This window comes from Phyllostomus discolor, chromosome 8 (genome assembly GCF_004126475.2).
Source record: "Phyllostomus discolor isolate MPI-MPIP mPhyDis1 chromosome 8, mPhyDis1.pri.v3, whole genome shotgun sequence".
Classification (NCBI taxonomy): domain Eukaryota; kingdom Metazoa; phylum Chordata; class Mammalia; order Chiroptera; family Phyllostomidae; genus Phyllostomus; species Phyllostomus discolor.
The window spans coordinates 54283277-54296948 of NC_040910.2; the positions used below are offsets into that span (position 1 = coordinate 54283277).

The window sequence follows — 13672 nt, forward strand, 5'->3', positions numbered from 1 at the left end:
AAGAATATTCAGGAATCCTTAAGCAATCTGTTATCATTGACTTCTGTGCTCCATTGAGGTGATTACTTTGTGTGTTCGGTTGACGGTGTATATTTTTGTATTTTTTTAAAGATTTATTTATTTTTAGAGAGGGGAAGGGAGGGAGAAAGAGAGGGAGAGAAACATCAATGTGTGGTTGCCTCTTGTGCACCCCCTACTGGGGACCTGGCCTGCAACCCAGGCACGTGCCCTGACTGGGAATCAAACCAGTGACCCTTTGATTCACAGGCTGGCACTCAGTCCACTGAACCACACCAGCCAGGTCATTTTTGTATGGTTTTTAAAAACAATGAAATTTATATACAGTGAAATGCACTTGTTGAAGGTACACAGTTCCATGAGTTTTAACAAACGAATGTACCCTGTGTATCTCACACTCCATTCAAGATATAGAACATTTCTCTAGCTCCACAAAGCTCCTGTTACCTTCTTCCACACAGTTCCGACCCCCCAAACGCCACTGCTATTCTCAGGTAGATCACCGTGGATTTGTTTGCCTTGCTTGTCTGCAGATCTACCTCTACTTCATGTCCAGTCTTTCTGGCAGAAGTGTTGATCTTCTAACCCTCAGGCCAATGAGACAGTGTCTCTTGGATGCATTCCCCATGGAGCCCTCTGTCCTGCTTCCTTTGGACAGGTTGTTCTCTAGGCTGGGACATAGCTCCTTTTCTGAGTCATTTATCCTTTGTATCAAGGTCAGGAAAGTAAGGACTAGTAGAGATTTCAGCGGAGTGAAGGATAGTATGTATGTGCGCATAAATACAGAATAGCACTCCTCTGAATTCTGACCTGTCTAGGTATTTTTAAAGTGGTTAGTATCTACAAATACCTTCACTTCCAGTCCAGGATCACAGGGCGCATTCTGGTGTTTTCCCAATCTGTGCTTGTAACTCCCTTCTACGGCAGTAAGAAACCTGGCTTTCAGCAGTCCTAACATGTTTTCCTCTTCAGTCTATTGCCCGGCGTGTAACCAGGCTCATTTTCCTCAGCACACCTTCTCCCTCGTGTTCATCCTCCACAGCTGTTCACACTCGGACAACCCCCGTCAGCCCACCATCCCCATTCCAGGACCTGTGTGTGGAACCCACCTCATCTTCCCATGGAGGCTCCAATGCCCAATATGGCCCCCCCACCCCATAGGGATAAGTGCCCACCTCGCTCTGCTTGGGCTTCGAGGAGCCCTGCTCGTCTGTCCTGTGCAATGTCCTTCCACCACCTGTGCAAACGCCTGGGTGGTCTTGTGCCACCTAGTGGCTCTGGGCTTGGTTGATTCTCTCTCCCTTTCCCTAACATTTTCCTTTGTTCAATCTTCCTATACCAAATAATACTTCTGTCCACCCATCTACCTAAGCTCAAGATCTAAATACCCTGAATATTCGCCCTTCTTCCCCTCACTCATATCTGTTCCCAGCTAAATCGTGAGCAACTGTACTGGATTCAATATCTGTCCTGCTTCTTTTTATCTCTTCATTTTCACTGCCCTGTTAGTCTCCTCGCTGCTGTTCTCTTTCTACTCTGTCTCACCTCCCACAGCTTACTCTTACAGAGCAGCTGGCACGATCTTTTAAAAGCATAAGGTGTGATGTCCTTTCGAACCCTCTCCTGGCTTCCCATAGTGCTTAGAATAAAATCTGCATTCCTTCCTGGCGTATGATATATATATATATATATATATATATATATATAGCGCCATATATATATGGCAATCGATCCTGCTGCACATTAGGATCAGCAGGGGAATTCAGAAGCCCTGAGCCTGGCCCCACCCACGTCCAGTTAAATCAGACTGTTTGGGGAGGTGCCCCAGCATCAGTATTTTTTAAAGTTCCCTGGTGAATCTAATCATCAGTCAGGCTTGGGAATCACAGCTCCCTCTGCCCTCCCCCATACTCTCTTCTTCCCTTTCCTGACTGGTTCCGTTCGGCTTCTCAAAGAGACATTTCCTTGACCACCTTACCTGAAGCAGCATCCTGCCTCGCCAGTCATCCTCTGCTGTCTTCCTGTTTTTGAGCACTTCCTAGCACTGTCACCTGAGGTCATCTTACTTCCATACCCTTTCTTTAGCATTAGAGTGTAGTCTTCGCAATAACGCTTGCTCGCCACTACACCTTGGTACCTAAATTGGTACTTCATAGCTATTTGTGTGTAGAGGGGAGGAGAGCCAAGTGAGGAGCCTGTCATGTCACGTGGGAGCTGGGGAGGGAGGGAGACTCTGGACAGGGGAGGTGAAGCAGAGCAGGCTGATGGAGATCAGATCATTGGACAAACCAGGAGAACTAAGCAACTTGGACAGTGGAATTAGGAGCTCTCTGATACTGCCAATCAGAGGGGACAGATTTTTTTCTGAATTGGTATAGTCCCAGGAAAACAGAAGTGACTGGTTTCCTGATGGAAGTGCAGCCTGTACCATAGAGTCACTGTTGATGTTCACTGGGCCTGCCCTAAACTCTTGGAGACTATCGTTTCACCTACGTGTTGGTAAGAGCAGCCGTGTAGACTCAGCCAGCCCTCCACCACCCCCTTCATTTCAGTTGCCTACTAGCTCAAGAGATCGTCTGGAATTTCTGTCAGTTCCTGCATTCACTCATTTGGTCATAGCTGTTGACATACCTTCGCTATCTCTTTGCATCATGATGCATTCAGAAGCCTAATTTCATTAACATCTTTAACTATGATTATCTTATTCTGAATATTGGGATTAACTGAAAAATTCTGTTCTTGCTTACCTCACAACCCAGATTAGTAAGGGGGACAGGAGCAAACATTCTCTTGACAAAACTTCAGCCCTACTTTGTGCACATTGTTGGAAAAGACAGTAATACCCCCCCAAAAAAAGAAGAAAAAGAAGGCTGCAGGAAAGGAGGAAGACCTTGTGAAGTGGGTTGACTCCAGAAACAAAGCTGTGGGAAGGAGCCCTCAGGAGCCGAGCAGGGCAGCTGAGGACAGGACTCTGTACGTCACTCCTGCATAGGGTCTCAGGAGTCAGAGCCAACTGCACTCAACAGCGTGGAATCACTCGTGAATTGTTATCATTTCCCTTGTCGTTATCAGCGATTGAATTTATGGAGCCTTGATGGTAGATGAATGAAACTCCAGGCATAGACAGTGTTCTGTGACTGCCTAATGCCAAGCAAAATGTTCACTTTTACAAATTCAGCATGGTGATTTTGTGCCTTTTGATAGGGGTTTTACACGTACCATGAGTCCAGAGGAGACTGAAGAAGTAAAATAGGTTTTCAAAAATGACAGGTTTAATTCTGTGATGAACGGCTGTGCAAAAACACTGTTTACAAAAGTAGTGGTGAGTTCCTCTCTGAAAGTGAAGCAAAGCCTGTATGACAAGAGCTTCATTTTATAGGGCATTGGGAGGTGAGAACTGGTTGGAAGATGTGAAGTATTGTTTCTCAGCTTGCCTCCTCCCATACCAGGATGAAGACTGAGTCATTCCTTCAGGCAACAGTGTTTTCAGGTGTCAGGAAGTGTGAGCCAGTGGTAAAGACTTGAGACTTGGGAAAAGTGTTCAGCTTGGTGTTGCGTCTTGGGCCTCTCGCACCCTTTGACATTCTAAGTTAGGAGCAGTATTTCCTGCTCAGTATCTCTCTCTCCACCATGGGCCTTGATTCAAACCTCTAATGATTCCACAAGACGATGTCTGTTTCTCCCTGTAAAAAATAATAGCAAAACTTGTTCAATTTTTGAGTACTGGCAGCTTAGAATTTTTGAAATGTTTAAATCTATGCACAAAGAAAGTAAAGTCAACTTTCTACTTCTAACATGTCCAGTATAGATTGTGTGCCTATTTTCTGGGCGATTTTATGTAGAACAAATTATAAGAAAGATCTAGAACACTATTAGCAATTTCCTAACATTTTAATTACGGCTGTTATCTATTTAGTGTATGTTTACAGCTGCTTTACACATGTACCTTTCACAACAGAGTGCTTGATGGACACGGGGAATAAGAGGAATTATTACAGTGAGTTACCTATAGTGGGTATTCAGTAAATGTTTACTATAAAATATGTGTTTATGGACAGATTAAATTGTATGCTCTACAAGGTAGAGGGTAGGAAAACATGTACATCATATTTATTGGAATTTTGAAAAGGAAGTTAAAGCTTTTGCATGTGTGTGTGCAGGATGAGAAAAAAATTATTTTTCACCATATAACTTTTGTACTGTTTGTATTTTTTACCATGTGAAAATGAGACATTCAGGCTCTACAAACTAGTTACATTTTTAAATTTTATATTATTTATTTTTAAATATATTTTATTGATTATGCTATTACAGTTGTCCCATTACCCCCCTTAATTCCCCTCCACCCTGTACACCCTCTCCCACCCACATTCCCCCCTTTAGTTCATGTCCACATGTCATAAGTTCTTTAGCTTCTACACTTCCCATGCTATTCTTGCCCTCCCCCTGTCTATTTTCTACCTACCATCTATGCTGCCTATTCTCTGTACCTTTTCCCCCTCTCTCCTCCTCCCACTCCCCTGTTGCTAACCCTCCATGTGGTCTCCATTTCTGTGGTTCTGTTCCTGTTCTAGTTGTTTGCTTAGTTTGCTTTTGTTTTAGGTGTGGTTGTTACTGTGAGTTTGGTGTCATTTTACTATAATGTTTTTTATCTTCTTTTTCTTAGATAAGTCCCTTTAACATTTCATAAAATAAAGGCCTGGTGATGATGAATTCCTTTAACTTGGCCTTATCTGAGAAGCACTTTATCTGCCCTTCCATTCTAAATGAAAGCTTTGCTGGGTAGAGCAATCTGGGATGTAGGTCCTTGCCTTTCATGACTTGAAATACTTCTTTCCAGCCCCTTCTTGCCTGCAAGGTCTCTTTTGAGAAATCAGCTGACAGTCTGATGGGAACTCCTTTGTAGATAACTGTCGCCTTATCTCTTGCTGCTTCTAGAATTCTCTCCTTCATTTTTACCTTGGCTAATGTAATTATGATGTGCCTTGGTGTGTGCCTCCTTGGGTCCAACTTCTTTGGGACTCTCTGAGCTTCCTGGACTTCCTGGAAGTCTATTTCCTTTGCCAGACTGGGGAAGTTCTCCTTCATTATTTGTTCAAATAACTCTTCCACTTGTTCTTTCTCTTCTCCTTCTGGCACCCCTATAATTCGGATGTTGGAACGTTTAAAGATGTCCTGGAGGTTCCTAAGCCTCTCCTCATTTTTTTGAATTCTTGTTTCTTCATTCTGTTCTGATTGGATGTTTCTTTCTTCCTTCTGGTCCACTCCATTAATGTGAGACCCAGCTTTCATTCCATCACTATTGGTTCCCTGTGCATTTTCCTTCATTTCCCCTAGCGTAGCCTTCATTTGTTCATCAAATTTTCAACCAAATTCAACCAATTCTGTGAGCATCCTGGTCACCAGTGCTTTGAACTGTGCATATCTCTTGGTCACTTAGTTGTATTTGCTCTGAAGCTTTGATCTGTTCTTCCATTCGGGCTTTTTTTCTTTTTTCTTTTTTTTTGGTCTTGTTGCACCAGTTATGTTGAGGGGCGGAACCTTAGGTGTTCACCTGGGTGGGGCAACCCAGTCCCTGGGTTGTGACGGTATGTGGGGGCGGGGTCCGAGAGGGAACAATGGCCCTGGCTCTGCTCTCTGTCAGACTACAGTCCCTTCCGCCACTTCCCCCAAACAAACTGGGCCTTTCTGGTGCTAATTCCTGTGTGGGTGGGCTTGTGCACGTTCTAGAACCCTGTGGGTCTCTCCAAGGAACTCTCCTGTGAGGCTGGGAGTCTTCCTGTGCCTCAACCCCCACAGGTGTTTTCCTTCGGTGTTTTGAGGCTTTATTTCCCGGTGCTGGGACCCTGGGTTGTGCGCAGTGCCTTGCTTCACAGTTGCCACCTTGCTGGGTCTGCTGGTTGCCACTTCTTGCACCCAGGGTCCACTCGCTACGGTCTTGAGCGCCTGGGGTGCCTTGTGCGCCCGGTGCCACCACTTTTTGTGCCGTGACCCCTCTCCCCCAGGCTGCCTGACTCCGCCCCTCCTACTGGTCTGGATGAACGTGTCTATTTTAACTCCTTGGTTGTCTGACTTCCATACAGTTCAGTTTTCTATCAGTTCTGGTTGTTATCCTGTTTCTAAATTGTTGTTGTTCTATCTTGGTTGTGGGAGGAGGCACAGTGTGTCTACCTACACTTCCATCTTGGCCAGAAGTCTAGTTACATTTTTTAAATTATCAAATAATAGGATTTTTAAAAAATCTAAGGATAACCAAATTTAAGAATCATAGTTAAAGAACATAGTTACTTAAAAGTATTTTTAAACACTCAAATTATCATGTGTGTATTTACCTACAAAACAACTCTTTGTAAAGGCCAGCATTCTTAACTCCTAAAGCTTTTTCTTAAAGCCTCATCAAGCAAACACATAAAATGTTTTCGCTGGGCGGGGGGGGAGGGTGTGCTTATAGCATTGCCAAGAATTATTTGAAGTGTTATTTTATTATTTTTTACAGTTTTTTAGGTGCAAATATTTGTATATATAAGGTTTGCTACTCCAGTTGAAAGTTGTTCCAGAATAACTAGTAGTTCTTATGCTTGGAGCTTAGAGGAGACAGAAGAGGGAGGAGAGTGAGAGAGAGGGGGAAGAGAGAGAAATGATATAAATTATTTTAAAATACCTGTTTTAATAATGTCAGGTGACTTGTAGAGTGTATACTATATGGATGAAAGTCCAGATTCATCCATACAAAAGCACTGAGTGACTGTAAGGGGTTAATCAAGGTGTTAAGAGGCTGGGCGGCCTTCTGTCCTGTTTTTTTGGTCTGTCCTTTCTCCAAAGGGGCAGAGATGAAGCATGGCTGTAAATGAATTTCAGATTTTTTAGTGATAAAGAGAATAAAAACAACTGATCTAGATTTTTATCGTATAATAAACCAAAATGTGCACATTCTAACATATTGTCTGCTAATTGTCTCTTGAATTCTGTCTTGGTGTTCTAACAATATAAGGTTGTATATTGGTTATATCTTTATATTATCCCAGATAACACAAAATATTTTGTGTTCTCTTATTCCTTGACAGGTTGGTTCCGAGGATATACCCTCCAAAATAAATCTAAAAAGGTACGGCTTATGATTCACTTTTTGCATTTGAAATCTGTCTGCTAGTTTTGTGCTGTGCTGTCTGGTCCCATATCTGCTCTCTGCTGTCCCCACACCTAGTTTGCTTTCTCTCTGCTGGCTGCTCTTTAAGATGTGAAAGCAAACTCTGTGAGCTCACTGCTCCAGCAACACAGTGCAGGCCCAGCAACCATCTGACTGGGGACAGAGGTCGGAGGGGAGTTCCCAGACCAGGCCCAGCCTCTGCAGGCTTCTTGCACCCTGTCCCTCTAGCTAAGCAGTGTGGTAATGCCGTGACCCTTTATCCTTGGCTCTGTCCTTTGGAGGGGGAGGCATGCTTCTTCTCTCCTTTAGTTCCCATGCTAAACTCCTAGCAGTAAAGCATCCCCCTTCCCCCTGATTCTTTCCTTCACTGTGCTGTGGACCGACCAGAGCGGCCATCTTCACATTGTGCACCCGACAGCCCCCATCACACACCATGAAGTCAGTGCAGTGGGTTATAACCACTATTTAAAAAAAAAGAAAACAAAAAGTAAACCCTAAAAATAGAAAACAGAATGCCATGGTAAGTATTATTTCAGGAAACTTTGGTTTCGGTCTGTATTTTTACATAGGTCATCTACTGCATTTTAAGTTGTATGTGTGGTAAGTACTGGGTGGCCATAAAAATATATCTCATTGTGGGCAGAGTCATTATAAAATAATGACCCCAGTGGGTTCCTTTTCCCAGTGCCATGACCACTGACCATCAGGCGAATTGGGGATGTTAACCCTCCCTCCCCCTGTTTGTTTAGGCCAGGTCAGCCCTTTCCCTTCCACCCTGGCAGCCAGCCCAGCACAGCCTGTCAGCATTCTCTATTGAAAGAGCCCCTCGATGGGGCTGCATTATTTCACAGTTAGTTCACATGCAAAATAGCGAATTAGCAAAGGGTGGAGGGCAACATTTCAGAATTTGTCAAGAGGTGAATTAAAAAAAAAACAACCCAAAGCTCTTATGTGGAGATAGAAGTAACCCTTGCCCACAGCTCTCCAAAGGCCCAGGGCCCAGAAAAACACCTTTCCACAAGTGTGGGCCTTGAAACACCAGCCAGCCCTGGGCAAGCTTCCCACCTTGTGGAAGCTTCAGCCACACTCAGTATTTGCACTTGCCTGCTTACACACACACACACACACACACACTGTTAACTTGCATGATTTAATAACCTACCAGAATAAAGGAGTGTTTGCTGGTGATGCTAACGAACATCAACTCCCACTGTTTTGCTCCTGGGATTCCTCCCTGACTCTTGCTGCTGAATGTTTCCACCCACAGATGGTTACTTGTACCACATGCCTTCATTTCCAGCTTCACTGTTTTCACTTCATGACTTGCTGACTTTCATCTATCTGGCCTTCAAGTAGGGACCTAGGATGGCATGACCCTAGGAAAGGCTGCAGCAGAGACCTTTCTGTCAGGACTCCGTTAGACCCGAGGACTCAGAGGGCCCGGGGTTCGCAGCACTTCTGCTTCTCAGTTTGGGCCTAACCCCATCAGTGTTTATTTTGTTCATACTTACAGAAGTATAGTTGTTTCAAAGCATAATATTAGAATGAATTACTTTGAATTTCTAAATTTATTAAAGTGCAAGAATACTCATGTCACTTAACTCCCTACCATTTAAAGGGTCAATTTTAAAACCGAACAACAAAACACTTGCAGATAAAATCATATGAACTTAAAGGACAAACGAATTCTTGATGTTTAACTGGTGAATGTGAATCGTGTTGAAACGGCTTTCCCTTTCCCAGAGTCTGGCATGTGAGGACCCTTTGCCAGCACAGACGGCCTTGGTTCCTAAGGTGTCCCACGCTCTCCTAATGCAGCGGAGCACCCAGCTACTGCCTTTGTGTTGTTTTGGAAAATGGGTAGATGGGGTGCCACACTAGGACTAGAGGACAAGTTCTGAATGTGGTTTTAACTTTTTTTGTATTTTCTTAAAACCCATATTTCAACCTTAAATCTCACCCTTTAGAAGAATTATTTCAGTAATCGCTTCTCTTAGCTCTTGATAATTAAACTTTGTAATTCAGTGAAATGATAGTGCAAACGAGGGCTATGCATTGACGCCTTGGTTTTTAAGTTGAAATATTTTTTTTGTAGGAGATCTGCGAAATGTACAGGGAATTGAAAGTCAGTTGTCATGAGTTCTGCTCGGCTTTTGACACCCCTTCATTAATTAAGAGATCGGGCCTATTTGAAATGCTCTGCTAATGTTGTTTTCTTCATTTGCCAGTCTTTAGGGGAAGAGCTGTTTGAAAGGTTTATTATTTTAATGGAAAATTTTGGTGTCATTTATAAGCAGACATAGCCATTTAGAGTGGCAATAAAATGAGCTAGTGGTTTTACAAATTGAAGAAGTCAAGAGCTTTGCAGAAACCAATATTGGTCCTTGAAGGATTGTAGATAAGGGCAGTATCTAGAAAATCATTAGTTTATTATTTTTTTAATCAAGTGAGTAAGTAGGTTACACTGAGAAAGGAAAAGCAAAATTGAGAGAGAGGCTGTAAATCAGAAATACACGACTCAGGTTTAAGCTGGCTCTCTGTGTGTCCTAATGGCATCGGAAAGTTCTACAAGCCTCTCATTTCCCAAAGCAACCAGATGTCGGTAAGTGGATCTATGCTAGCATGGAAGGGTGATGCCTACAAAGAACACGCTGGCAATACAACAGAATAAATACTCTCTTAATAGGAAATCATCATGGCTGGATACCCAATATAACTTACCTGCTTAGATGTCACAATATAAGTCAAATGCTTCTATCTCAGATTTCTCCCAGTTACGAAGAGGAGCCCAATTATCAGATTATGAATGCATGACAGTTTTAACTGGTCCTTCACCTTCTTGATGGGGAAAATCTTCTGCAAGGATAGTCCTTGGGACGAGCACTGTTACAACTTATTTAACCTTCAAATGCGGTTCTTTGTAACTGCCACTTCAAGTGGTCCATCTTTCTTTGTCCAACAGTCTCCCTTTTTTTTGAGTGCTGGACATTTGTTTATTATAAAATATACCTAACAAAATTCCTGTTTTAATCATTTTAAAATGTATGGTTCAGGGGTATTAAGCACATTCACATTGTTACACAGCCATCTCCACCACCCGTCTCCAGAACCTTTCCATCTTCCAAAACTAAAACTCTGCCCCCATTAAACACTAACTCCCCATTCATCCCTCCCTTCAGCCCCCGGCGGCTGCCATTCTACATTCCATCTGTAAATTTGACTATTCTAGTTATCTCACAGAAGTGGGGTCATACAGTATTTGTCTCTTCTTCCGTGTCTGACTTACCTCACTTAGCATCATGTACTCAGACTGAGCTTTGGATAGCCTAGCCTTGTTCTCCAGAAAGATGGTAGTCAGTACAATATTTACATTTGCCTGGTGGGGAAGAATGGCCATTTGACTTCTGACTTGGGCCCTCCCCCCACCGTCATCATCAATGCTGGGAGCTGCTCAATCACAAACTTGCTTGCTGTTTCCTGTTTTCTTGTCAAAGGGTTAACGGAGACAAAAGAGCTGTATGGATAAATACAGCACTGGAAACTAGACACACACGGACCCAGGTTGAAATTCACTTGTTTCTGTCTGAGTGGATCGAGGATCTCTGGCCACGCAGGAGTCTCCAGCCCTGTCCTCCAGGCAGCGGAAGTCCCTTTCCCACTTCTGTGACAAGCCACCCTGACACGGAGTGTGTACAGGGTCATGCTGACTTTTCCAGCTGAGCCCATGGTGCCTGTTAAACAGGTTCTTCTCTTACTTATACTGGGCCGGCATGCAAAGTCCTGTAAAACAAAGAACCACAATGCTGTTTCCAGACAGCAGAGTCTCTGGTTATCGATGACGGTGTCTCACAGTTGAGCAACAGAAGCTTTGGCATTTAAGAAAACGGACATCCCTGACTTCCTGTTGGTTAGATCTGGTCTTCACTTCTTTGGTTTCTGCTGACCAGGTTCCAGACTTTCTTTTAGGTCTTTGTGTCCTTTAGTTTTTCCCCAGGCAATGTCCCAATACTGATGTAGAATTGTCTCTTAAGTTTATAGAATGGAGAGCAATTTGAGACTGGTAAGTGCTGGGCACATTTGGTTAAAGTGAAAGTGCTGAGAAGAATCACTTTAGAAAATTATTACAATTTTATGGGCCACAAAGTATGAGCCCCCACCTTACTACTTATGTGACCCCTTGAAAGGGAATCGTCTCATGGCAAGCAGGATCTGAAGGGGTTAAACTCTGCCCCCTCACTGCAGCTCCAGGCTGATCTGGGCATGTTTGTTCATTTATGGAGCATTTGTCTTAAGCTCTGAACCCAAATCTTAATTTAGACCTTTGGATGTGTCATCCATGATTTCACGGAGTGGCCCCCTGGCGTCACTGATGCCCGATAAGCCTGACTGCAGGTGGCAGCTATTGTTCTGCGTCCTCTCTCCCCTCCGTTCGTCCTCGCTGCTGTCCATGCGCTTCCCTCTGGGCTGAGATCTTCATGGCCGTGTAACCAAGTTCTTCTCTCTGTAGGGTATTTTCCCTGAAACATATATCCATTTGAAAGAGGCAACCGTGGAAGACCGAGGGTAAGTTCCCACTCGAGGAAATCTCCTAAACAATGATAAAGATGTAAAGTTATTGAGGAATGCCTTGAGCCATATTTCTCTCAACTCATTAATTCCACTCCTTAAATGAGAGAGGAATAAATAAAGACATTTTCATGGCACAATTCCTCCTTCTGTCTTCTCTTTTCATGATGTCTCTCCCCGGCACCCTGCCCCAGGACAGTAAAGACAGATGACGAAAGAAGAGCGGGTCTTTACCTTCCTCTTGCACCACCTGCTCACCGCTGGTGTGCTCACGTGTGTGCACATACATGAATGTTTGACACTCTTTCTCTGGTGAGACCTCAGGCCCCCATGTGGGAACTCCAGGAGATAAAGGAGCAAGCTGGTCCTGCACAAATCAGCCCTGAATCTTGGATGGGCTCGCTAGCCTCAGGCCACCTCGGGCTTGGAAAACAAATCTGGCCCTGTATTCATCACGAGCTAGATGAGAACTGATCAGATGATGTCTGTGAACGTGCTCTGCAGATAAACTTCATTGCCCTGTGGTTATTTTCTTGTTCACCTTAATCACGTGTCCTGGGAAGCCCTGCCTCTGTGGCAGCTAGCAGTAGTGGGACACTTGGCCTCAAGTGGGAGAGCGAGGCCACTTAGGGAGTCCACGGGCAGGGGAGTTAAGGAGGGAATAGGGAGCTCCTGGAGCAGGACTGGAGTCCCAGGGCTGATAGTGAGTCCAAAAGCATTCTCAGTCATAAATTCCACTCTCTTGTTTGAGAGATGAGAGGTGGAGACATGCCCAAGTTCACAAAAATCCTCAGAAACAAAATCAGGCTGGAGAACCTGCCTCCTGGAGAACCTCCCTTCCAGTGGGCTATTCTGGGCTCCCTGTGATGTCGCTAGCCACAGCACGTGGGTGGAGAGCAAGGGTGGGAGGCACATTCCCACTACTCGGAGTGGCCACATAAAATGCAGGAGGCCTCGTTAAATTTGAGATTTTGATAACCCCACATAGTTTTTTGCAGTATGTCCCTAATATTGCACAAGACATACTATAAAATTATTGCATCTATCTGAAATCCAGACCTAACTGGCCATCCTGTATTTTTATGTAAGTCTGGCAATCATGCCACCAATCCCTGCTCTCACTCCTCTTTTTAATCATAAAAATACCAGAGAGGATTTATGTGACTATATGTCGTGTCTTCCTTGTTCTGAGTCTCCTGTGAGTAGGTGAGGAGTTTGGTCTGTACAGTCTCCATGCTGAAGGCCACAGGTGAGAAAAAACCTAGTGCCATTTTGGAAGACGGCAGGGCCTCCAACCCCGCAGTGCTTGGTGTGAGATGACGAACCCCAGGACCTGTGCACACATACCGCGCCCCCATACCCAAGAAACAGATGCTTGGCAGACCCGGCTGCAGTATTGGATTTTGGCTTCCATCCCTGGGAATTGCTGAAGCCAGCCTGACTCAGTAATTGAGGCTCCCACAGAGACACGAAACAGGGAGGTTGAGGCTGGGCTGTGAGCCCATCACTTTGCAGAAAATGAAATCATTTTGAGAACTGTGGTGGCCTCAGCTTCTTTCCTTTCCTCGGATGATTAGTTATGACGAAAATCTCCTACATAGCTCCCTCCCTCCTGATGGGCAGGTTTTGCTTTGTTTCAAGCCCAACCAGCCCCTTCGCCATCTCTGACCTTCAGGGAGTCTGACCTCTGTTGAGAGAAACAGGAGTGGTTGAGCTGGAGTAACATGGACCTCTCTCTGGCTCTCTCCAGGCAAAACGAGACGGTGATCCCTGGCGAACTCCCACTGGTGCAGGAGCTCACATCCACGCTGCGAGAATGGGCTGTCATCTGGCGCAAGCTCTACGTGGTGAGTTTTCTCCTGGGCCTCAGAGCCAGTGGCATCCTTCCTGGGCTTTCAGTCTGTCCTGCTGCTGAGCCGTCCTCTGCAGGGGTCAACCACT

The 13672-nt window shown here is 44.5% G+C and overlaps 1 protein-coding gene across 4 annotated transcripts in view; it reads left to right on the forward strand.

Annotated features, from left to right (window-relative positions):
• DOCK5 (dedicator of cytokinesis 5) overlaps window positions 1-13672 on the forward strand; it is a 197792-nt gene that overhangs the window by 70215 nt on the left and 113905 nt on the right. For all 4 annotated transcript variants that reach the window (XM_036032697.1, XM_028520001.2, XM_036032698.1 and 1 more), the window contains exons 3-5: window positions 7083-7123; window positions 11673-11728; window positions 13482-13578. In XM_036032697.1, the coding sequence (XP_035888590.1) occupies window positions 7083-7123; window positions 11673-11728; window positions 13482-13578 (194 nt within the window). The remainder of the gene's footprint in view (window positions 1-7082; window positions 7124-11672; window positions 11729-13481; window positions 13579-13672) is intronic.